This window comes from Alternaria metachromatica (assembly GCF_023757995.1).
Source record: "Alternaria metachromatica strain BMP 0045 chromosome Unknown scaffold_2, whole genome shotgun sequence".
NCBI classification, from domain to species: domain Eukaryota; kingdom Fungi; phylum Ascomycota; class Dothideomycetes; order Pleosporales; family Pleosporaceae; genus Alternaria; species Alternaria metachromatica.
The window spans coordinates 198,986-222,696 of NW_026055493.1; the positions used below are offsets into that span (position 1 = coordinate 198,986).

The 23,711-nt window shown below is 53.4% G+C and overlaps 9 protein-coding genes across 9 annotated transcripts; 4 read left to right on the top strand and 5 right to left on the bottom strand.

Annotated features, from left to right (window-relative positions):
• Nucleotides 1–1,638: 1,638 nt before the first annotated feature.
• Nucleotides 1,639–3,279, top strand: J4E83_000877 (uncharacterized protein; the record flags this gene model as incomplete). The annotated part of the gene is made up of 4 exons (XM_049327834.1): nucleotides 1,639–1,953; nucleotides 2,018–2,507; nucleotides 2,553–3,142; nucleotides 3,196–3,279. 4 exons carry the CDS (start codon nucleotides 1,639–1,641, stop codon nucleotides 3,277–3,279), a joined length of 1,479 nt encoding a protein of 492 aa, XP_049192352.1.
• Nucleotides 3,280–4,019: 740 nt separating this feature from the next.
• J4E83_000878 (uncharacterized protein) lies at nucleotides 4,020–5,190 on the top strand (the record flags this gene model as incomplete). Its single annotated transcript, XM_049327835.1, has 3 exons — nucleotides 4,020–4,219; nucleotides 4,272–4,820; nucleotides 4,884–5,190. 3 exons carry the CDS (start codon nucleotides 4,020–4,022, stop codon nucleotides 5,188–5,190), a joined length of 1,056 nt encoding a protein of 351 aa, XP_049192353.1.
• Nucleotides 5,191–7,282: 2,092 nt separating this feature from the next.
• Nucleotides 7,283–9,852, top strand: J4E83_000879 (uncharacterized protein; the record flags this gene model as incomplete). The annotated part of the gene is made up of 10 exons (XM_049327836.1): nucleotides 7,283–7,314; nucleotides 7,387–7,491; nucleotides 7,595–8,016; nucleotides 8,079–8,099; nucleotides 8,156–8,384; nucleotides 8,436–8,484; nucleotides 8,533–8,877; nucleotides 8,926–9,327; nucleotides 9,394–9,494; nucleotides 9,546–9,852. The coding sequence occupies 10 exons, from the start codon at nucleotides 7,283–7,285 to the stop codon at nucleotides 9,850–9,852; spliced, it is 2,013 nt and encodes a 670-aa protein (XP_049192354.1).
• Nucleotides 9,853–10,807: 955 nt separating this feature from the next.
• Nucleotides 10,808–11,536, top strand: J4E83_000880 (uncharacterized protein; the record flags this gene model as incomplete). Its single annotated transcript, XM_049327837.1, has 2 exons — nucleotides 10,808–10,816; nucleotides 11,006–11,536. The coding sequence occupies 2 exons, from the start codon at nucleotides 10,808–10,810 to the stop codon at nucleotides 11,534–11,536; spliced, it is 540 nt and encodes a 179-aa protein (XP_049192355.1).
• Nucleotides 11,537–11,736: 200 nt separating this feature from the next.
• Nucleotides 11,737–13,089, bottom strand: J4E83_000881 (uncharacterized protein; the record flags this gene model as incomplete). Its single annotated transcript, XM_049327838.1, has 4 exons — nucleotides 11,737–11,790; nucleotides 11,843–12,420; nucleotides 12,478–12,804; nucleotides 12,864–13,089. 4 exons carry the CDS (start codon nucleotides 13,087–13,089, stop codon nucleotides 11,737–11,739), a joined length of 1,185 nt encoding a protein of 394 aa, XP_049192356.1.
• Nucleotides 13,090–13,644: 555 nt separating this feature from the next.
• Nucleotides 13,645–14,875, bottom strand: J4E83_000882 (uncharacterized protein; the record flags this gene model as incomplete). The annotated part of the gene is made up of 2 exons (XM_049327839.1): nucleotides 13,645–14,681; nucleotides 14,791–14,875. 2 exons carry the CDS (start codon nucleotides 14,873–14,875, stop codon nucleotides 13,645–13,647), a joined length of 1,122 nt encoding a protein of 373 aa, XP_049192357.1.
• A 577-nt stretch (nucleotides 14,876–15,452) lies between these two features.
• On the bottom strand, nucleotides 15,453–16,438 carry J4E83_000883 (uncharacterized protein; the record flags this gene model as incomplete). The annotated part of the gene is made up of 2 exons (XM_049327840.1): nucleotides 15,453–16,127; nucleotides 16,175–16,438. 2 exons carry the CDS (start codon nucleotides 16,436–16,438, stop codon nucleotides 15,453–15,455), a joined length of 939 nt encoding a protein of 312 aa, XP_049192358.1.
• Nucleotides 16,439–18,108: 1,670 nt separating this feature from the next.
• J4E83_000884 (uncharacterized protein) lies at nucleotides 18,109–18,398 on the bottom strand (the record flags this gene model as incomplete). Its single annotated transcript, XM_049327841.1, has 2 exons — nucleotides 18,109–18,214; nucleotides 18,265–18,398. The coding sequence occupies 2 exons, from the start codon at nucleotides 18,396–18,398 to the stop codon at nucleotides 18,109–18,111; spliced, it is 240 nt and encodes a 79-aa protein (XP_049192359.1).
• A 3,215-nt stretch (nucleotides 18,399–21,613) lies between these two features.
• J4E83_000885 (uncharacterized protein) lies at nucleotides 21,614–23,404 on the bottom strand (the record flags this gene model as incomplete). The annotated part of the gene is made up of 1 exon (XM_049327842.1): nucleotides 21,614–23,404. The coding sequence occupies one exon, from the start codon at nucleotides 23,402–23,404 to the stop codon at nucleotides 21,614–21,616; it is 1,791 nt and encodes a 596-aa protein (XP_049192360.1).
• Between the last annotated feature and the right edge of the window lie 307 nt (nucleotides 23,405–23,711).

A 23,711-nucleotide genomic window follows, 5' to 3' on the forward strand; every position in this document is an offset into this window, starting at 1 on the left:
TCCCTGCCTTCTTGGACCGCATGCCTGTAACGATACCGGGTACCCTGCCAATGCATTGGTGCGAGCAGTTCCTCCGAGCCGACCGGCTCAGTATCGATTGCTGGGTAAACAACAAGTAAACAACCGGAAAGGATTCTTACTGCGGAGTCGGGCAACAGGCACAAATGGAGTGGGCGTATGCGGGTCCACAGTTGGCAAGTTATGATGCGGTCAGTGGGCACTGTCGAACCGCGACCGCGGAGATGGTGGCAGTAGCACGTCCTGGCGCGAGCGGACTGTCCCGACTGTGCGACCCCTGAGCAAAGCTTTGCAAGGCTTTCTCCCCAATGGCCTCACATCAGGACGATTTGGCTCCGTGGTCTCACATTGACTCGGGCCGAAGGAATCTAGTCATTCATTACTCGTAGACGGCACGGTAACCGAAGCCGCGAGGCCTTAGTGGTGTTGGCTCCAAAGGATACCAGTTGCTTTCGGCAGTTGTGCAGAAGAATGATATCGTCTCGAGAAGGTTCGGTCGGACTGTGCACGCAGGCGTCTTATTAGGCTGATCATAACAGCCAGCTCGTACCTGGACGGGAGACAGTCGACCCTCGGCGCTCAGGCACAGGCAGCATGGCGGATTTGCCGAGCCGCGAACCCGCGCCCACGGTATCAGACTTGACCACCCGCCCATCCCCGAAGGAAGCGAGGGCCAGATGACTCACGTGCGCACACTACTCGCAAAGAATCTTATGCCAGGAGAATCTGCGCGAATCTAGGTTTGGATGCGTATCCACGGTGATGCTGACGGTGCAGAGATGCAGCAGTTGGCCGATGGGTGACAGCACAAGTGGTAATGAGAGGTTGCATTTGATATATGCAAGCGGTTCGCTGGCTAGCCTGAACGGGGTCAAGACCGGTACCAGGTAGAGGTATCTGGTGGCTAGCCGCAAAGGGGATGTGGTGCGTGCCGCCAGGCTCGTGGTTGGAGCGAACGGCTCAGGTACAAGTCACCAACTATGCCTGGAGCGGAACAAAGGGCGAGGTCGCGGTCGCAGCTACTCGGTATAGACGCGACGAGAACAAGCAGTCGGGACCCTGCGGTGTGGAGCGGACTCCGATACGCATGGAGAAGCGGGCGGCCGGGCGAGTCTACACGAGAGACTCAGGAACAGGACGCTCGAGGGAGGGATGATTATTGCTAGCGTCGTCTATCGTGCCGTCCACTGACGCGGAAGAGCCAGGGGCAGTCGGTCGGCGCGACTATGCTGGCCAGGGTGGACAGGTACTATACATCTGCAAGCGACGCGTCTGTCTGGCTCTGCTCCCCCATCTCGCAACTCAACTCTGCCTGACTGGGACCCGCCTGATTTGCAATTCATGACTGCCCGGGTAGTAGTCTCTACACAAGGTTTTGCTACCAGCGCACGTGTCGACTCCCTTGCATACTAAGCTCCACCAGCGCAGTCGCTTCCGGATTGTTTGTCCAGGGATCTCCCGGCAACGGTTCCGCACTGCCAGTAAGCGCGGGCCTGGCACAGAACCATCGCTCTCGAGCATCCTCGCCCAGCTTTCGACGTGCCTTCCTACTCCCCAGCAAACCTCGCCAGAAACGCTCCTTCCGCCAGCTCCTCGCGCCCTCCGTCGCCGCTGCCTCCGATGCGTCTCTTCAACCGCAAGGGCTCCAAGCCCCAGGTTTCTCCCAACGGCAGCCAGCCGAACAGCTCCAATGGCTCCCTGCGCTCTCCTGGACCCACCCCAAACGGCTCTCGGCCTACAAGCTTCCCAGACGTCCCTCTGCCAAAGGCCCCGGATCCAACCCTCGACCCGGCCGGCTATCTGCGCAGCATCTACGCCGTCCGCGAGCGCTCCAAGCTGGTGCTCGAAAAGGCCAAAAAGAACCAGCTCAAGCACTTCACGGTCGACATGAGCAAGTTTGGCGATGTCGCCCGCTTTGTTGTATCCATAATCAAGGTAAGCCTCATTTTGCTGCGCAAGGATGCCATGCTGGGCCGCCTCCCTCTAACCGTGCCTGCAGCGCGACTATGCGCCCGACTACGCCTCCATCCCACCCCACGGCCGCTGGCAGCACTTCGATGTGGGTGGCCGCCCGCGAATTGACCAGCTCATGGCGTCATGGCCGTCAACCGTAGACAACCAAGAGCGCACCCGCCGCCTGATTGATCTCTTCCTTGTCTCCGTCCTCCTCGATGCAGGTGCAGGCACCAAATGGCAGTATAAGAGCAAGGAGTCGGGCAGGATCTACCGCCGCAGCGAGGGTCTTGCCGTCGCCAGTCTGGAGATGTTCAAGTCCGGCGCATTCAGCAGCGATCCCAGAGAGCCCTTCCAAGTCGACAGTGCGGGGCTGAAGAAGCTGGACGTCGCAACAGTGGCGCGTGGCTTGCAAGTCAACGCTACAAACCCAATAGACGGTCTCGAGGGTCGCACTAGCCTGCTGCTCCGCCTAGCAGAAGCCCTGCAAAATCAAGAAGTCTTTGGTCTCGAAGCGCGGCCAGGAAACATGCTCGGTACGCACACCCTCCACAAGTCATGATGTTGGCTAACACTCTCAGACTACCTCCTCTCGCACCCCACTACACAAGCATCCTCAGTCCCCATTATACCCCTCCCCACACTCTGGAACACTCTCATGGACAGTTTGACCCCCATCTGGCCGGCGACGAGGACCCAAATCGACGGTGTACCCATGGGCGACGCCTGGCCGTGCTCCGTCATGCCATCGCATCCTACCCACCCGTGGGAGAACATTGTCCCTTTCCACAAGCTGACACAATGGATGACCTACTCGCTAATGGTGCCAATGACGAGGCTACTCCACGTTCACTTCCCCGGCGCTGAGCTTCTGACCGGGTTGCCAGAATACCGAAATGGTGGACTTTTCATTGACGTCGGCCTCCTAACACTCAAGCCCGATGACCAGAAGCGCGGCCTCGCACAATACCAACGCAACGCACAGGTGACAGGGCAACCGAGCATGGAGGTTGTGCCGATGTTTACCGCCGACGATGACGTGATCGTGGAATGGCGCGCAGTCACTGTCGGGTTACTCGACGATCTCCTAGTCGACGTAAATCAGCTGTTGGGCTTGAGCGGCTCCGACAAGCTTAATCTGGCCCAAATGCTGGAAGCTGGTAGTTGGAAGGTGAGTTTGACATGATTCCCATGTTCTGGCATGTAACTGACCCACAACACTAGGGAGGTCGAGAGATTGCTGAAGTGTCGCGGCCCAACACTAAAGAACCGCCAATCATGATCCTGTCGGACGGCACTGTTTTCTAAGATACCCCTTTCTTCGTTTGTTCCGCCCTTCTTTCGCTTCCTTCACATACAGACATCGTGCAGCGGAAGCACGTATCCGATACCCATGAGGGACCCTTGCCCCAGCCGCCGCAGTACCTTCTAATTATGGCCAAGTGGATGGGATTTATGATACACGATCTTGACGGTCGCATTTGGTGGACAGCTTCTTGTTTATACGTTCTGCTTTGTCACACCAGCCACGTTTACGTTTGATTCTACTTTGGAAGCGCTGGCGGCTTAAGATTCATTTCATGTGTTGTAATAATTCCTTACCATGACTTTTGGAATCTCCGTAGCCACGTACCAGAGCCTTTTGAACGAGAGCTGGCGCCTTCACTAATCTTCGCAATGGGGAATTTTGATCTGACTAGAACTCCATGAACATAATACAACAAATACTATGATGTGCATCGCTTTGACCACACTGTTGATAGCAAAGATGGCCATCGCGTTTCCCAGAAGGAATGCGGAGTGCGGAAGTGCCCCACTCACCTGCCAAGAAGAGACCCAAAACCGCTCGGGGACGCCAAAGCTCGCCCAGGCGTGCTGTTTACGGTACGTCATTCCATCACCAAATCCCACGCGACGGCTCCATATTACTAGACGCTTACCACTCCGCGTTCGCTACCAACCTTACCTTCGTCGCGCGGCGGTCTTTGCACAGCGCACCTTATCGCGACTCGCACGTAGCTTCTTTCCACAGTCGGAACGCTATCACCATGAACTCGATCAAACGGCAGAAGCAGCGCAAGGTGCTGCTCATGGGCAAGAGTGGAGCCGGCAAGTCATCAATGAGAAGCATTGTGTTTAGCAACTACGTCGCCAAAGATGTCCGGAGATTGGGTGCGACAATCGATGTTGAGCACAGCAATATCAAGTTCATGGGAAACCTCATGCTCAATCTCTGGGACTGCGGAGGGTGAGCCCATCAGCTACCAGACCAGACGATAACACGAACTGATGTTTCGCAGTCAGGACGGCTTCGTCGAGAACTACCTCAACCAATCTAGGAACCACGTCTTTGGCTCCGTCGCCGTCCTCATCTTCGTCTTCGACATCGAATCGCGCGAGTTTGCAGCCGACGTCGTCTCCTACTCCAATATCATTCGCGCCCTCCACGAGTGCAGCCCCAACGCCAAAGTCTTCTGTCTTATACACAAAATGGATCTTGTACAAGCCCGCCTCCGCCAGGCCATGTTCGACGAGCGCGCCGAGTACATCCGGGAGGCTAGCGAGGGGTTCAAGGATACGGTCGAGTTCTTCGCGACAAGCATCTGGGACCAAAGCCTGTACAAGGCCTGGACAAAGATCATCTACTACTTGATACCGAATGCGGGAACGATTGAGGCACTGCTGGAACAGTTGGCCGAGGTTATTGATGCTAGAGAACTCATTCTGTATGAGCGTACGACTTGTCTTACAGTGGCACATGTTACAAGGCAGACTGAGGAAGCCAATCCGTTCACGGACCGGTTCGAGCGCATCTCAAGCATCCTGAAGACGCATAAACAGAGCATGGCGTACGTACCTGTCCTCCAACCAACCAACGATTCAAGACTTGGCTAATACTCTTTCCCTCATAGGAAACACACAAATATTCCTGCCGGTAGCGCAAACTTTGCAGAAATGCAGATCAAAACGGGTCGCTTCATGTTCTTCATCACACGTCTCACCGAAAACACAAACCTCGCAGTCACTATCCCGCCTTCCGAACAGGTCTTCAACGCAGCCCGCGTGAACATCTTCCAAGTACGACCCAAATTCGCCGAACTCGACATCGCCGCCAAACCTAGACCTCCGATTCAGACTGCGTTTGCAGGGAGCGCGGATACGAGCGACAGCACAGATAAAGGGAAGCAGAAGGAGGTAGGATACGGAAATGGCGTCTAGATGTCGCCTGAGCACAAGAGGGAAGTGAAGAGGATTAAAAAACTAAAAGACAGCTTGACGCAGGGCTTCGAGGATATGTTTGAAAGGGTCGACCCAACATGGGAAGGTTATGAGGAAACGCTGGACCAGACTAACCGGGCGAAGCGATTCTTACAGAGTTATCAAGATTCTGAGGCTCTGCGGGTTTCAGAAACGTCGCCAGCACACAAAGGGGTAGAAAGGGCCTCAAATACTCGCCCATTGAACGGGCAGCAGAAAGAGGCAGAAGTGGCTGGTTCTGATGGTGTACCTTCGGCCGGGGGTTGAAAGTCCGTCTTTCAGCGCCGTTTTCCAGCAAGTACATCGTGGAGATTCAGAGACAAACTCCACAAAGTCCTGGCATCCATTGATGTAACATTTCTCAGCTGGATTGGCTAGTTCGGAGCTTGGCTCGACATTGAGAGGTAGCAGATGTAGCTGTATCCGGAGCGGTTAAAAAGACATGTTGAAGATACCGATTCTTGAAGATCTTCAGATCCCTATCTATCTGGGCGTGCCGCTCCCTTCTTCATTCGCCAAACGCTTAACGGCAGTTGGCTTGCGACAGATGCTAGCCTTCGCCTCAACATACTGCGTGCGGCAATGATCAAGAATACCGCGTTGACCGATATCCATGGATCCCATGCGACAACACCCGACTATCGTGATTGCGTTGAGAAAACGCCGCATGCAAATCTGCACAGAGAGCGAGCCAGGCGCGCCTTGTGTAGGCGCCAAAGCGAAGAGACTCGGGCATCCATCAGCGCCCCCACCAAGACTCAATCTCACCACAGACGTACATCGCGCAGGTCTCGATCTGCGCTACCTTGCTAGCACCCATGCTGCAGATCCAAGAAATCACAAGAAAGCACATCCAAGAGAAAACGGTTGGTGCACAAGCAAGGCCAAGCGAGAATGCGGGGAAAACAACCTTCGCCTTTGTCTGATCTTGATCACGCAAAGCCTTGGGTTGGAAAAACGGGGCACGACGGCTTCGCCATTCTTGATTGAAAACAGCAAGGAAGAACCTTGAGGCGCCGATGTCTTGCTAATTTGCATTATAGCAAGTGAAGTACTCGTTGTAATCCCGGAGTATGGTACTTGCGATACAAGTGGCCGCAGCACCGGTCAAAGCATTTTGCTGGGTGGGCTGATATATTAATTCCAACCCCTCGGGATTTCCCTGGACTTGCAATGCATCTTTGTGCATTTACATGTGCATGCAGATATGGCGATGAGTCTTGTGTTACATTGCACCATGCCGTCATGTGAGATCCTCGTTCGCTTCAGCTGAGACGTGGGTGTGATATGTGGCTTGGCCTTGGGATACCAAGATGGAATGACTGGGAAACGCCAAGGCGCGTGTGGTGTATATGGCTGGTTGGCTGTCTTGTAGATGGGACACAATAGTTGTGTCTGTTCTTTTGCTTCCGCCTTTACTGTATCGGTTGTGAGCGCACCATACTCCTTAGTATCGAAGAAGCGCCGAGGCCGCGGATTTCGAGCCATGGGTTTATATTATCCGGATGGCCTCGCGGCTTGTAATATCGGCATCAGCCTTAGCCCCTCCTGACCCTCGCTTCATCGCATCAAGAAAGTTCAAGGCGTGAGAACAATCGTCAAAGCCCGGCCAAGCCCACTACCCAAGAACGACCAAGTGCTCCGCCTTACCGTTTTGCAGCCACCAACGTTGGCCAACTCCCAGCTGTTATGCGGTGATTACTTACCCTGGCCCATCGTTTCATGACGCTATTGGCTGGTGAGATGGCACCGCGTGATCGCCTTTGAGCGTTTTGTTGATGGATGGGAATGGTTGCATGTGTGAGGATCGGTATTGGCATTGCCCCAAGACGGGGAAACTGCAGCATTTGGCAATGAAGCAGTAAGCCTCGATGACACCGACATATAAGCATGCCCGCTCACTCTTTCGCGTATTATGAAGGTGTTTTGTGCCATTTCCTCCTGTTTCAGCGTCTTGCTGTAAGCTTTCCTGAACCTTGGAAGCTATTTCCAACTGGGCGTCGACGCCAAACATACTCAAGCTCTAGTGCGCACGTCCGACTCTAGTTTGGCCATGGCGGAACCTGAAAAGGAGACTAAGATTGAGTAAGCTACTTGTCGCAAGCTGAAGATGGTCATGATGTGAGGCTCAAACTGTACTAACCGTGTGTCTTCCAGTCCAGTGGTAGTGGATGAACACCACGAGCGCAAGGCGTCCATCTTCGACGATGAAGCGAAGCGCAAAGAGAGTGTCGCTCGCCTTACAGCCAATCTCGAGGGCGAGTAAGTAATTCCTTGGCTGATCAAACCCACCTGGCACAAGCAGACTCGTGCCCAAGACTTCTCAAACGGTATGCTCAAGACTCGCTCTTACTAACAAGTCCAGAATCCGCAATCCGCTCGTCGACATCCCACGAGAGCAGCTCCTAGCCAACGTCCACGACTTCGCCACAGAACACCAGCTAACCGACGTCGAGCCTCTCCTCGTCAAAGGCGCCCTCCTCGCTCAGTCGCCCGCACTCTTCGAAGATCTCGAAGATCTCGACGAGAATGACCGCACCGCCATCCGCGAAGAGATCACCCATCGTTTCAAACTCCCTCGCACACTTTACTTCACCATCATCCTCAACTCCGTCGCAGCAGCTATCCAGGGCTGGGACCAAACGGGCTCCAACGGCGCTAATCTGACATTCGGTCAGGCGCTTGGTATTCCGGATTCTGGACCTGTTTGCGAGGCGGCGGGGACGTGTGAGAAGAATGGGTGGATTATTGGGTTTATCAATGCTTGTCCTTATATTGCTATTGCTGGTGAGTTTGTGATCAAGGGGCGTCGCGTGAGAAGTATGCTAACTTTGTATTCTCTCTCACAGTGTTCTGTGCTTGGATCTCTGGTGAGTAGGCTTTGAAGTTTCTGTCGTCTCATACTGTCCCTTGCTAATGGCTCTAGACCCCGTGAATGAACTCTGCGGTCGTCGTGGTACTATCTTCATCGCTGCCGTCTTCTCACTCTTTGCGCCCTTTGGCATGGGTCTGAGCCAGACATGGGGCCAGCTTGCCGTTTGTCGTGTGCTCCTAGGCGTTGGTATGGGACTCAAGGAAGTCACCGTGCCTGTTTTCTCAGCGGAGAATGTTCCGGCTAGTGTGCGTGGTGGGCTCGTCATGTCCTGGCAAATATGGTGAGCTATTGCTGTACGAGATGTATGCGAGACAGAAACTGACCTGGTAAGGACGGCTTTCGGCATCTTCCTTGGTACTGTCGCTAATCTGGCTGTCATGGTGAGTCCGTGAACATCTTCGTAGTTTGCGACCACTGACAACGGGCAGAACACTGGGTCGATATCCTGGCGTCTACAATTTGGATCCGCATTCATTCCTGCCGTTCCCCTCGTCATTGGCATCTGGTTCGTGCCTGAAAGTCCAAGATGGCTCATGAAGAAGCGAAAGTACGCCAAAGCATACCGGTCCTTTCTTCGCCTACGCAACACTCCTCTTCAAGCTGCGCGCGACCTCTACTACACCCATTGTCTCCTCGAGCAGGAGGAGGTCCTGATTCGCGAAGCTGGAATCAACCCCAAGTCCAACTTTTTCACGCGCTTCATTGAGCTGTTCACGATTCCGCGGGTCCGTCGCGCGACGCAAGCTTCTGGTATCGTGATGATCGGACAGCAGGTAAGATAGCGGGAATTCACTTGGGATAAATGAGGCTGACGAGAATAGATGTGCGGCATCAACATCATCGCATTCTACAGCTCCACAATCTTCGCAGAAGGAGGAGCTACAAACAAGGAAGCCCTCATTGCATCTTTTGGGTTCGGTCTTGTGAACTTCACGTTCGCATGGCCAGCAGTCTGGACAATCGATACGTTCGGTCGCCGCGGTCTGCTTCTTTCCACGTTTCCCAATATGTTCTGGACGCTCCTTGTAGCTGGCATGTGCTACTACATTCCCAAGGATAGCGATGCACATCTAGGCTTGATTGCCTTCTTCGTGTACCTTTTTGGCGCCTTTTATTCTCCTGGAATGGGACCGGTGCCGTTCACGTACTCGGCTGAGGTATTCCCGCTTTCGCACAGAGAAGTGGGTATGTCATGGGCTGTGGCCACGAACAACTTCTGGGCGGTGAGTCAAGTCGAAGCGTCGGATTCTGTAGTGTGACCTGGACTGACTTGCTACGCCAACGATTAGGCAGTGCTGTCGCTCACACTCCCTCGCATGCTCAAGGTCATGAGGCCTCAGGGAGTATTCGGCTTCTACGCTGGTCTCAATGTCGTGGCCCTAGTCATGATGTAAGCCACTCTCGATCCGCTGCAACATTCAGAGAGCTAATATATCTCCAGCTTCCTTTGGCTACCCGAGACCAAACAGCGAACGCTTGAAGAGCTCGACTACATCTTCGGTGTCCCTACACGCACTCACATGAAATATCAAGCTGGCAAGAACCTGCCTTGGTGGTTCAAGACGTACATACTTCGTCGTCAGGGTCTCTCCAAGCCTCAGCTTTACAAGTTTGGCGACCAGCGCCCACCTGTAAGCGTGACGGCGCAGATGAGCTACGCTTGGAACACATACATTCTTCGCAAGAAAGGGTTGGCCAAGCCGGATGCTTATGTTCGAGCTGCGCCTCGAGGCGAGAAGCAGGTCTAGTCAACTTTGGAACAAAGTGTAGCGCGAGGCGAGAAGAGGTGGTGATGCTGGGCACATAAATCGTAGCATGTTTGAGCGAATGGAAAGGGACTGATCGGTGACCTGATGGGGCGTGTGGATGGTTGTGGTGGCATGTGGTTTTATCGCTTCTTTGTTGATACCTTCGAAATCGCTCGACTGGGCATTGTAGTCTGTCACTAATTACGATGAATACCGCAGAGTACCTGGGTTATGGGTTTAATAGCACACGTCGCTTGTCCCGCATTGCTCCTTCTCCCCGTCGTTCGATGTTATGAGGTCCGCAGCGGTAGAATAACGAGATGACATCAGACAAGACTTAACAAAGGTAGATGGCGATGTGAAGTGGTTCGTCGTTGAGACGGATCGCCATCAGAATCCCCACTACTCAAGACGACGCCTATCGTCATGCAGCCCCACAAAAACGCGCTTCTCAAGCGCAGCGCGCGTCTGGATGCTAGCGGAAACCACAACCAACCACTTTCACATGCACCAGGAAGCATCGTAACGGCTATTCGGATGCTGCGCCAAACCCCGAAGGGCTCTGACAGGAGGTGCCTCGGCAGTCAGCCTCGGCATGAAGCTAACCACCAGCCAATGCACCCCAGCGCAGCTATCACGGCGGCCGCCCTGAGGGTGGGCTGATCATCAGCAACCCCATAACTCCAGGAACCCGACGATCCCGGGGCATATCCTCTTCCTTTCCTGTCTTCCGACTTAAAGTTGACTTGCCCCCATACGTTGCTCCCCTGACTTGGACGTCGGATCCGCTTCTCGCAGCCATTTCCCCGCATCTTCCGCAGTTCCCGCACGCTCTTATACAACGCCTGCGCCGCCGCCTCGCGAGCACTTCACAAGCGTCGTCGCAACCACCGAGTCTGCTTGACGAATAGCCAAGATGCCAGTGTTTGACCTGAAGAAGAACCTCGTCTTCGTAATGGCGCCCGTACAGCCCCAGAGCGCGCTTGCTGGCTAATGCGAAGAGCAGTATGGCGCATACCACCGCGATCCAACCAATGTCGCCATCCACATAGCATGCGTGCCCGTCCTGCTCGCAACGGGAATCTTGTTTGTGCGTCGCCATCCTATCCTTCCATCCTCTCAGTATCAATCGCTGACTGACCCGACCATCTAGGGCACCAACACACCCACCCTGCCCATCCGCCAGCACCCGCTGCTTATGCGCCTCAACCTCCCGTTAAACTTGGGCACAATCGCCGCAGCCACCTATTCGACTTTGTACCTCATGCTCTCCCCCAACCTCGCCGGCGTCACCGTCACCCCCATAATCCTCGCCTTCGCATCCCTCTCCAACCGCCTCACGCAGCGCTACAACAAGACCAAAGTCAACAGCATTGCCGGCGCCATCCATGTCGTGAGCTGGATACTACAATTCGTAGGACATGGAAAATTTGAGGGACGGAAGCCGGCGTTGCTAGACAATTTGGTACAAGCCCTGTTTCTGGCACCGCTGTTCGTGTGGTATGAGATTCTGTTCAAGATGGGCTTCTACAAGAACCTGAGGAGGGAGGTCGACATGGGTATTGAGGTGGAGATTGCCAAGTTGAAGGCGAAGAAGACTGGTAAGGGTAAGGGTAAGGAGACTGTGATGGATGATGTGATTGATATCGTGGATAACGAGAAGGAGAGCGGTGATGAGGTTTGAATACCGAGTGAAATTGATTCCTCGGATATCTGAGCAGTAGTATGACAACTCGAATATGATATGATATGTGTCGATGGTCACCATCGCTACCAGCACCGACCAGTTACAGACACAGTACTGTACAAACATAGGACACAACTTTTTGATCCACACATCCATAGCACTCAACACAATTTAGTATCCTACAATTCCAGCTTGCGTCACTCGAAAGCCGCTTTGAGGATGCTCTCACGCTTCAAGACAGCGATGAGGTCCTGTAGTGAAGATAATTAGCAAATGTCCAGAATGATACCAAGAGACACTCACTTTGAACGGATCTTCATCAATCTCAACCAGAAAGGGTGTAATAGTCTCCTGGGGTGACATGGCAAGCTCCTGAAATTCCTCTCCTACAATGCTGATGGACTCAGGAAGCTCCTCTAGTAGCAAGTCTGGCACATCGTCAACAGTAGCATCCGCAATCGCCGTGTTGATGGAGTCGATAGCGTCTCCGAAGGCGGTGGCAGTAGAAAAGACGGGTGTCTCGACACGCGGGGTCACAGTAGACCCGGTGGAACGGATCCGATACGCCAGTGAAGAAACCTCCCTCTCCGTCTCCTTGACCTCAGTGCTCTCAACGGCAGTCTCATCTGTGTCAACAGAGTCTTCTTCCTCGTACCCTTCCCAGATCTTAAACTTTCCCCGTCGAAACGCCAGCTTTGCCGTGTTGAAGTTGACGATAAGTCGGAAGCGATTTGGTTCGACGTCAGCCCAGTATGTGTATGAGAAATGAATGTAGCGCGAGAAGTCAGCAACGTAGTTCCGAGCCGCGTTGAGGGAAGGGAATGTTGGTAGCCATGTGGGGATGCGGGTGAAGAGCTCTTGAATGTCGCTTTCGATTGCGCCTGTAATTAGTGAGTTAGTCAGTCTAGTGCAGGGCGCTGGGAAGGGAGATGACATACCGTTCATCGTAGTCAACTCGCTCCCACGCGCCTTTGGCCCACTGACAGGCTTCTTCTCTTGTTCACGAGATTTGGACTTTCGGCACCGCCAATCCTCTCCGGGAACTTGCATATCAAAGTGACCGTCTTCATAAGCATGCCTCACAGTGTTGAACTTGACGTAACGCCGAAACCTCTCCTGCTCAACCCCTTCAAATCTTGTGTAGGTGAAGTCCTTCCAACGTGCAACGCCGTCAACATGTACAAGAGCATCCTCAACACCAGGGAAGTAGGACGGCCAGTAAGGTACAAGGGGAAGGAGGCGTCGAATGTCTGCTTCGACGGCCGCTAAAGCACGTTACATGTGAGCTTGGGAAGACCAAATAATGGAAACGGAACAAACATACCTCTCAGAGCCGGCCGGTCCACCAACCCGACCTCCAGGTAGAATTCTCCCTGCTTGAAAGCCTTGCAGGCTACCACGAAGCATACCTTGTCCTTGATGTATGCCAGCTCCTGCTTCGTCAAGAACTGCTTGGTGGTGATGTACTGGTTCCCAGACTGCTTGCAGGTAGTGTTGATGTACTCTTTGACTTCTTCGACGTCGTGGAAGTGTGTGGGGTAGGTGTTCATGTCTGCTTCTACTTTCGCGGCGGCGCAGAAGACAATGCCTGCAGATGTTAGTGGAGAGCCTTGAGTACTAGGAAAGAGCTCGTCGAACTTTTCAAGTGCTTGTTAGTGGGCATGATGGTTGTATTGTCTAGTTTCAGTGGGTGCCTGTCACGCCGTAGATAGAGAGCAAGATAATATTGTGTCGAGATACTGATGAAGAGGAATGGAAGGTGATGAGATGCTCAAACTCTGTTGCATTCTGATTTGAAATGACTCTGACGTTCTAACAAACGCACGTATTCCAGCCCAAGGCGTTGAATGCGCGTGGCACGTAGCCAGCCGCCTGCAAACGAAGGCGGGCGAATCCCGCCTCTTGATGTCGGAGTCGAGACTGCTAAACATTCGGCAACTCCAGACACCGACCAGACTCCGAAGATAGGAATTAGCTGTCCTAACAGACGCCGCTATGTGTAATATACAATCTCAGGCCATGCACTGCTGCCCGCATGATCATTCGTCATGCCCGGACCAAATCGCTCATTTTAATATACTTTTGGGACCCAACATGTAGCCTGCCTACTCTTCCTCGTCGCTCTCATCATCGTCCACCCTATACAAGAAGTACTGCACAAACACTCCGGCATCCAACAACAATGTGCCAAAGCTGCCTAACAGCCAGCTCATATTGACCGCAATGTATTTGCCGTACTCGGCACGCCCCTCCCCATCTTGACAAATGTGGCCCCCACACTTGGGCTTGTATACCAGGATACTCAGAACATACGTCAGGTTACCCAGGCAAGCAAACAGAAAGAACAACATGCTGATGCCCTCGGTCGACTTGCGGCGGTAGTTGAGCAGGAGCTGTGGGACGCGGGACCCAAGATAAAGCGCGGCACAAACGTAACCTGAGACCTGGCCCCAAAGGTTGAAGTGCAGGGTTGATTCGGGTGATGAGTCCTCGCCGTCGGGCTGGCTGGGAGCGGTGGAGTTTCGTGCGCTAAGATACCAACCGAAAATACCGGCCGCGCATACAAGAACTATGGTTCCAAGATTGAAGAGGATCGTTTGCAGACTGGACTGGGTCGGCTGAGACCTGGCTGTAACTGCGCCATTTTGATGTGCAGCAGTTGAGTCATCGTGGAGCGGTGTGACAGGCGAGAGATGCGTGCCGTCAATGGAGAGATAGCGCTCACGGAATGACCCTTGGGAATGGCCTGAGCCACGGCGATCGATATCCGAAATGCGCGGTCTCTGGACTTCGATTCCATGGCCGTTGCCGTTTGTATAGGGTGAGCCGCTCGACTGGGGTCTGCGATGAGGTAGAAGCGGTGACTGCTCACTAACTTCGCTATCCGTGTCGGACTCGTCGGCGGGTTTCTTATACTCATCGCGCAACGTAAAGCCCTTGTAGTAGAAGCACTGTAGCAGCAGCACGATGTCGGCTAGAGTGTAATACACCGCCAATATGGTCATCGTTGGCAGGACACCTTGCAGCACCGCGCCTATGATATTGAAGAAGTCGCCGAGTAGCCATACTACGATGAAGACGACTGAAAGGCCTTCTGCTGAGCCCCTCTTCCAATTCTCGATAATCTGAGGCGAGAAAACAACTGTCGCACACGTTAGCTCCGGCGTGCCGAGGTAACAGCCATGCAGAAGCAACACGAGGCAAGCGCGTTGCACAACATGTAGCAGTACGAGAAGCTGTATCCCACGTACCTATCCAGCATGCGATGCTTATCGAACCAAATATCTGACTGATGGCATCAATGTCCAATCGCAGGCCTTGCGATGGAGGAAACATCTTCGCTATGACGTAACCACCGAATTCCTAGCTCTTTCTCAGTCGCACAATTTTGGAGCAGCTCTCAAAAGTCGGAGGAGCTGGCCCAAAGTCCTTGCGACTTTACTATTGATGACAGATGCGCGCAAGCTTGCAGGTCCCTTCCCTAGCGATGAAACGCGACGTGAACGTTTCTCTGAACAAAGAGCGGCCGGCTATAGCTATGCAAGCGAGTCCCGGCACAGCCGCGTACGTAGGTGACGGATATATGTGGAAAGACGGTGGTGAGGATGTCTGCCGGGTAGTCTCTGATGAGGACAAAGAATATGAGATGGAATCTAGAACGCAATTGCTGCGATGACTGACATGTGGAAAATCTCGGGCGAGTACGTAATCCGGGGTTGCAGGGATGAGCTTCTGCAGGAACCAGAAAGAGCCGCACTAAGCGAGCTGCGAACATGTGCCTCACGCGACGAACTATTCCAAGGTTTCGAGCAATGGCTTATTTTCAGGAACTCGTCATTGGTTGTTCATTATATATATACCTATGTACTTTGATTTGCAGATAGCTCTGTGTAGCCCACATACATCTCGTTCATTAACCAGTGCCCTCCCAGAAGGCAGCCGCCGCCGCAAGATCATCGACGTTGAGCAGATCGACGCCCTCGTCCCAGAGAATACGCCAAACCGCGTTCCTCGTACCAATCGGGTACGCCGGCTGGTTCCAATATCTGGCCATGATGCCCTTCTCATGTGCCATGTCAAGCTGGCTCCTTAGCGTCTCCAGCTGCGTGTCGTTGAACTCCCGCTTGCGCACTTCGCCAAAGGACGACGCAAAGTTTGTGGACGCAATTGGTGACTCATTTGCTGTGAGGTCCGCATATTTGGAGTCATTGAGATCAGCAAGTGGCGCGTCAAAGAACACGTCACGTGGAGACGACGCAAGAACGTCTGAAAGCTGGGTGTTTCCAGTTCCAATGACGGTAACGGGATTCTTGCGCAGGTTGGTTCCGTCGTAAGTTGTTAGCCAGTCGCCGCTTCGCAGAGGCTCTAGGGCTTCGAGAACAGCGGGCCAGGTCTCGTCGGCGGCAGTCTTCAAGTCGATGAAGAAGTAAAGAGTCTGTCCGCTGGAGGTGTCGAACACACCGTTCTGCTCGCCCGGCTGCACGAATCGAGTTTTCGGGTTCAGGCGATGCAGAGTGTCGAGGATTGGCTCCAGATAGAGAGACTGGAGAGTGCGCTTGTCGGTAAGGGCAGCAGGCTCATGGCCGACCTATCGTCGATTAGCGGGATTAGATGAAATTGCGACGCGTAATTTACGTAGAGAGTGCCATTCAGAAGCCACACATCAGCTTCCGTCGATATAGCACCCTGGCTCAGACCCGAATAGAACGGCACATCGCGCCAGTAATCATTATGGCTGTGGAACGGCTTTGGGATAATCTCCCTCGTGAAGTCCGTTGGGTACGTGTATTTATCGCTCTTGTCTGTGTTCTCGAGTATGTTCTTGAGTGGCGTCTGCTGCCCATATGGTGCTGCGCTGCAGAGCGCGGCCAGACTGGCGGTAAGAGCGAGCGAGCGCATGACGAAGGCGACGCGACACGGAAGATGCAGAGCGAACAGGAAGTTTAAACAAGCAATGCGGGAGCTTTATGAACGAAGCGCAACTTCAACAAAGCGATTGAAGGGTGACAATTGACGGTTGATGAGAGATCGCATTGAAGCTTGTCAACGATGTCACTGGTGGGGACAGCCGTGGACATCCGGCCAATCCGGGCAAGCTGCTCGGCCCGTGGCAGTATGGCTTGCTTCTGGAGGCCTCGTTGCATGACAACACGTGCGTGAAGAACAACATTTACTCGCCATTCTTCTTCTCGCGAGCTTTCGTCGGCAGAAGAATTTCAGAGTGTTGCGATATCGGCTCGGTGGCTGTGTGACCGAAGCTTTTGTTGGGCTATGGCATTGGCCTATCGGTCGCTACGTGGAATACTAGGTACCGCAGTATTTTCTGCTGATATCTCGTAAATGAGCGTTGTAGTTGTTCTTCGTATGTCTGCAGATTATTTGGTAGTCCGAGACACGTCAGCATCAGAGCAGCGTGGTCACCCATGAGTGCAGAGCTCAACCTTGGAAGGGCCGCGCTGGAAGCACAAACACGTGTGCAAACCATTGCAGGGAACAAACCTGAAAACGGCTTGCAACCGACTTCTCTTGCAGCTTTGTCTAAAGCTTGAGCATGCTGTGAGGCCTGGTCAACGGCGCCTCTGGTGGTGTCTCCGAAATTGATCGCAAGGAAGTTGGACGTGAGAATCCTGGTTGCACGACGAGTCGCGGATCAAAAGGCCTTGTTATTCCTCTACTCACACTGCGCCTCTGTAAACAAGACATGTAGTACGGTGATGCTTACATCAGATGGTCGTGATGTACATCTTACTCGCATTCCCCTGAAACCACACCCCATTACCGCAGTCTTGGTGTCTTTTCGGTCCTTCAGCCCCACCTGCATCTTCCTTCCAAGATTCAAGCTTCGCACCATGCATTTCCCTGGCCCTCAACGGGACTACATCGGCTTTTCTTTCCGCATCACGGGATTCTGGACGAGATCCTGCAAGATACTAGTGCATTTTGTAAAATCAGGGTCTTGGGGGGGGCTAGTGAAAATAATTGGTGGTCGCACGAGCCGTTTCGACATGCAGTAGCCGCTGCAACCACGGTGAACTGTGAGCAAGCGAGACGACAAGACCCTGTAGTCGTCTGCATGTACGAAGGTGCATGCTGCAGAAGTAGGGAGTACCGTGGCTTAATGGCTCGCACGAGAAAGTTGGTGGCCGGTGGAATTGCGTGATGAGGGGGGTTGAGGTCAATGCGTCGCACCGAGGACGTTCAGGGCCAAAGTCCACGCGTCAACGTTGCCACGGGTACTGCATGAAAGGAGGTTGAATAACCTCCAGTGGTAATGGGAGGCATGAATATCACGAAGGTAGCACATGTCACTGAAATAGGTAGTTGTACATAATGATTTAAGTCTCCTGATAGAGACAGTGAATTGATAGATAAATAGGATATCGTTGAATCGATCCAACACCGTGCCGTGCATGCCATTGGCGAAAGCCATATGTAGACTCCCAAACGCCAGGCTCTCTCGTAAATAAAGTCAGATCAAAGCGTGATCTTTAACCATGCATCGCTAATACAAATAGCGTCTCAGACGCTTGAAATGAAGATGGTTGTGCAGTGTACAATCAAGGTGATTGTTATGAGCTGGTGGAGCTGACAGAGTCGGAAGACGATGCGCCGCTTCGTCGACGAGCAGAGTCGGTGGCAGTGGTGAGCTGGCGCTTAGTGTGCTCGTGCATGATCCTGGTATTGTTAGTGACTGATACGAGTCATGTACAAGAGTAACGACATACCTCTGGTAGTCGGTCATGGCCCGGTCGGGGTCGTTGAGGTCGAAGTTGTTGGCAAAGTTGTGCTGAGCGCTCATAGGCTCCGAGAAGCCGTCGGAGACGTAGACTTGTTGGCGGTTCTCAGTCATGGCAGACATTGTCGTAGATGTGTAGTTGAAGTTGTGATAGAGGTAAGATAGTAGAGGCTTAAGTAAGATAAGACGTGTGTGAAGGGTGTGCTGGAGATCGAGAATTTGTATGTGAATCGATGAGCTGGGTGCTGTTGATGGGATCTAGAGAATCAGCAAGCGGGATGCGAACTATATACCCTCCTGCGTCTCACAACGCACGCACAACAGAGGCGGACGGAACGACTTGGCCCATCATGACTGCGCAAGGCAAGAGATCGGCCCATGACTGTCGGCTCAAAGAAGTGATCCACCATGACCAGCGCGCTAGTGGGCCGCCAGCTTCGAGGCTTGCAATTAGAGATCTACAGGGTCCTTCTATGTTGGGCTGTAGTGGCCTACTCCACCAATCACCGGCTTCCGATACTCACATCCCCGTTTGTGGTGGGTCTGGTACCTGGGCATCACGACTCCAGGGCTTGCTGATGATGTCGGCAATGACGGGGGTGCTGGGACAACTGTTTAGGGGACTTTCTAGCAGCAGGGCTGGTTGGCCATTGACAGCGGAGGACAGGCGTACCGCGTCTGTTGACTGGTGTCGCGACTTGAGGGTCAGGCGGTACATGGCAGCACACGCCCAGCATCCTGTCTGAGAGCCGCCGAGCGGCAACTGTTGATTTCGCATGTTACTTGCTATTTTCCCCATAGTAGGCTATCGACTTCGGACTCACCGCGAGGCTCACCCAGCTGCCATGACGCAGAAGCTACCTAGGTATGTCAACATTCCAGCGGCACGGCTGTCTGCACGCTTCGTGGAGCACCGAGTCCGCCCAGCGACGTCACACCTCCTCCTTCGCTCAACTTCGAAACTCGCATTCCACAAGGGCTGCGGCCCAGCAAAGTGGCAGATCCCTCCAAGCTCCAGCGCCCCAAAGTTTCCGTGCACCAGAGAACGTCATCTTATCCTAGTACGGCAGAGATCGGCCCGGCGCTCCTGCATGGCTATGTATAAGCGGGTCTAGCGGAAGGCTCGCAAAAGCAGGGTCTCGCGCTACCGCATACCCGTTGCGTTCATAGCCCCCACCCAACCGCTCAGCGCAACATGTTCTGGCGCAACATCGTCACTTCTGACGTTTGTCCGTGTGACGGCTTCATTTCAGCCACTGCCATCGTCATGCAGGGTCTTTACCAACCGCCCCGGCCACCACCGACGCAGGTACCGCCCGGTCACGATGTCTTCATTACGCTGCCGCCTTGGGCATCTTGGAGCGCGCCGTACTACTAGGATACCGACGCTGCAAGAATCTGGGTATGGTTGTGTATTCTGGACTTCGTACGCCCAAGGCTGGAACGCCCACGAGGGAGATCCACGCAGAATCTCCAGAGGCCAGATGTCCAGGCTTGTGATCATCACCCTGCCCTCCAATCGAAAATGTGCAATTAATCTAAGCAAATGACAGAGGTTGCGACCCACGAAAGAAGATCTTCACGCTGCGTTATCTGCCTGTCAAATCAATAGTGGCTGCCTAATTGACATGTTCGAATCGAATATGTGGTTCTTCATTTTCGAGTATATTCGATCCCCTGGCCGAATTCCCGATGCCGCTACCCTGCGTCTAGACCCTTCCTGCCAGATTCGCATCTCAATTTTCCCATTCGCATCATCGCTCTGAGACCGAGCGCGCACAACACATCGCGACTCCGTATGAGGATCGAAACCACGTCCCTTTGACGGCTCTAGTCCTCTTACAACCGCGCCTAATGGACGTCATGTCAACCCGCAGATCTGCATCCACGTTGACGGGTTTGACCACCCCACAACGCTTCCTTCCTAGAGCCCCATGATGCTGCTCGCTACTTCTTCACGACAAGCAGGGAGGTGCGGCTGTTTGCGCGTTTTGTGGGCTATGATGCCGCTCGTGGGGTTGCGGCTTGCCTCACCATGGATGCCAAACCTCCTGTGGAACTGTCCCGGGAAGTAACGTCAATCCGGAACATGTGCCGAGTTCATCGTCATCGGCACTGACTGACGTTTCGCGTCGAGCTTAGCTCTGAACGAGTCAAGGGCATGCGAGTGACGCAAGAAATCATCCCTCTAGCTCGCTGCTACAGCAACTGTCACGTCGGGAAGTCAGCTCGAGCCTATCCAATATTGCCATAGGATTGTTCGAGACTCTTACCCGTCAATACAGCGCTGACCACCCCCCATTGTTCAGATGTGATGTCATGTCGCTTATTTGTTAAAACGGTGGCAGGACAGTCGTTCTCGAAATAGATCGGCATCGAAAACGATCGACAAACACACCACCACATCTGATGCCCTTGACAGACCTCGTCATCAGGCGAGGTTCCCGCTTCGCCAGAGCAGCCGCAGCGCCGTACCCACTTACGGCATGACATAGCCGCTGGGTCTTGAGGACAGAAAGCCACTCAGACATGACATAACCGCACATTTACTGGGATTAGGGACATGAGCAAGGTGCATGACGCTGCTGCATCGAGATCCCTCTGCCAGGGATAATGCAAGCCACCAAATTGTTTTGCGCAACGCAAAGGTGGGTTTGCGTAAGTGTACAGGACCGCGAATGACGCACCACGAGCAAGTCCGATGAACGGTGTGCAACAGGGAGCGGTCGAGCCTCTGTTGCTGCTTCCACAGTGTTGTTGGAAGGAACTCTTCGGTTTTTGGCCGTTGCAACCGGTCATGTTCCAATTCCCCTTGGACAGAAAAGATGTACCGACCCGGTGTCATGGCCATAGTCATTGTGGGAACGTCACATACACGTGTCCAGCTAAAGCAGGATCACACTGAGCACTCTGTCAAGCCGCTGGAACTACACGCCTACGCTAAATTCCGCAACGACACCCGCAAACGTACCTTCAGGACACGATGTCCGCGTCCCAACGATCCTTCCTCTCGATACATCGCAGCGTTGCTCAGCAACACGTCGACCGAATCTCACGATCGCACTACGGCCTATCTCATCGGATCATAACACATAGCCACGTTCAGGTGCTGCTTACATGCAGCTACACGTTCTGTGGAGGGTAGAAGACTGTATTGCAGATATCGCCATGTACAAGCTACAACACAGTACACATGAAACTGTTGGCAGGTTTGCTGAAGACATTCATCACTGGTTTACATGTGCCACATATGGGCGTTGCTACTGGGAATAACCTTGGTCGTTCGTGAACGATACCAGGAAGTCATTTGTAGTTATATCCTCGGCTTCAACCTCGCATCAAGCAGGAACAACATTGCTCGCCTTCTTCTTCGCTTCAAGCGTCTCATCTCTCCACTTACCCACTTCTTCTATCGCCTTGCCCGGATCCATTTTGTGCATCAACAGATAGCCCTGGACCTCCGCCGGCGAGAAGACCTTCTCCGGCAATGCATCAGCAAACTGCTGTGCCATCTCCGCTAGCTTGTCCGGCTCCACGACGGCCGCGATAGACTTCTTAGGAAGGACAATATCGCCGAGCTTGTCTTTCTTCGCTTCCCGTGTAGGTATATGGCTTTTCGTTGTGACTTTGGATGCTTGGGTAGCGTCGGGTGTGGGGTCATCGTTGCTGAACATGCGCATGTACGTGTCGCGCATCTGGTCGCGTGTGGCGAGCGTGAAACCGATCTGCATGTCGACGCGACCTGGTCGCGTCAAGGCGTCGTCCAGCTTCTCTGGGGTGTTGGTGGTCATGATGAGCACGTGGCCCTCGTGAGAAGCGGCACCATCGATGACGTTGAGAAGTCCGCTCAGACTGATTGCTCCTTGGGCTCCTACCGAGGCTTCTTTTGAGGCCGCCTTTGATTTGCATGATTGTTCTTTGCCTTCCTCTTGTGCAGGCTCTTCAGGAGACTCTGGAGCAGAAGCCTTCGATATGACACTCTGTGGGGTATTTTGTATTTCAACTTTGGGCCCCTCAGTGATGGATTTAGTATCCTCCTTGGCCACAACCGGAGGCGGAAGACCTTCACGCCTAATACCTGCAGCGTCAATATCTTCAAGGAGAAGAACGCATCGACTAGGTAGGTCATTGAACAGACTGCTTAGCGCAGACTCGGAGATTCCGTCGTTGAGCGAAAGACAGTATATGTTTAACCCGAAGATGCCCGCCAGAGCGAATGACAGTGAGGTCTTACCCGTTCCCGGAGGTCCATGAAAGAGATAGCCACGGCGATGGGGGATTCCACGCGCTGCATACCAACGCGCCGTGGCAGGATTGAGATATCCATTGATATCTCCAAGAATTGTGGCTTTCTGCTGTAGGTCCAAGGACACAGTACTCAGTGGTCGCGATGGACGTCTAGACTGGCGTTTCCAGTACCGCTCGCCGCCGCCTTGCTTCTGCGCAGGCGCTTGATAGATCGTCGTAGTCGTACTAGCTTTGTTAAGGCTCCACCTCTTGACAAATACGAGGAGCTCCTTGATTGGCACCGCATTCCTACCCACACATGTGATGACGATCTCCTCGTCGTAATCCCTGACCTTTCCGTTGTCCTTCTTCTTGACCCGCGCGAAACTGAACCATCTCCCTTCGTGTTGGAAATCGTAATCACCGTAGTTAGGTTGGTACACTGGTGGTATATTACCCGACCACTTCTCGTAGTTGAAAATTCCATGCTCATCCAACACGTTGTCGTCGCCGTCTACGTTTTCGACTTCACCGATCCGGCGCGTAGCTGCAGTCAGATGTCTGCTAGACGTCGTCATGCGCTGCACCGCTATCCAGCTCATGACATGGTCGAACAAGATGTCGGCTTCATCGATGGCGATGGATGATGAGTAATATGTGTAGAACCATTCGCGTATCTTGCCACAGGTAAACGTGCCTCCGTAGTAAAAACCGAGGATGGCTAGCCAGATTGTCACAAAGACTCCGATATCGAATCCAAGGTAGCGGGATGTTAGATGCGCGATAGTGCTGTAGCCTGGAATAAACAGCTCTAAAACGGTCGATGGGATGCTGCCGCTGGTGATATTGCTGCCAGTAGAGTTGAACTCCGACACAATGGCCTGGAAGCGTGAGAAGTCCATGGCACAATAAGTGTATGGGTGTTTTTGTCCTGGGTTGTTGAACTTTGTGGAAAGACAATAGAGCTGTAGGTCGCTCGTGCTTTTATAGTAAGGGGGGGTTCTAGATGCGTGGAAGAGAGCCTAGAAGGCAGTAGTCATGACTAGCCAGTGCGCTCTGCGCAACGTAGATAGTGAATGCAACGAAAGAAGAAGAGCTTCTCTCTGTGGAAACAAATCCCAGTCAAGCTCACAAAGCCGTGCTAGTTTGCTAAGATAGGAGCAAATGCTTGTTACGTGTGGGGAGATTGGTTCACTTGATGGCGACAGT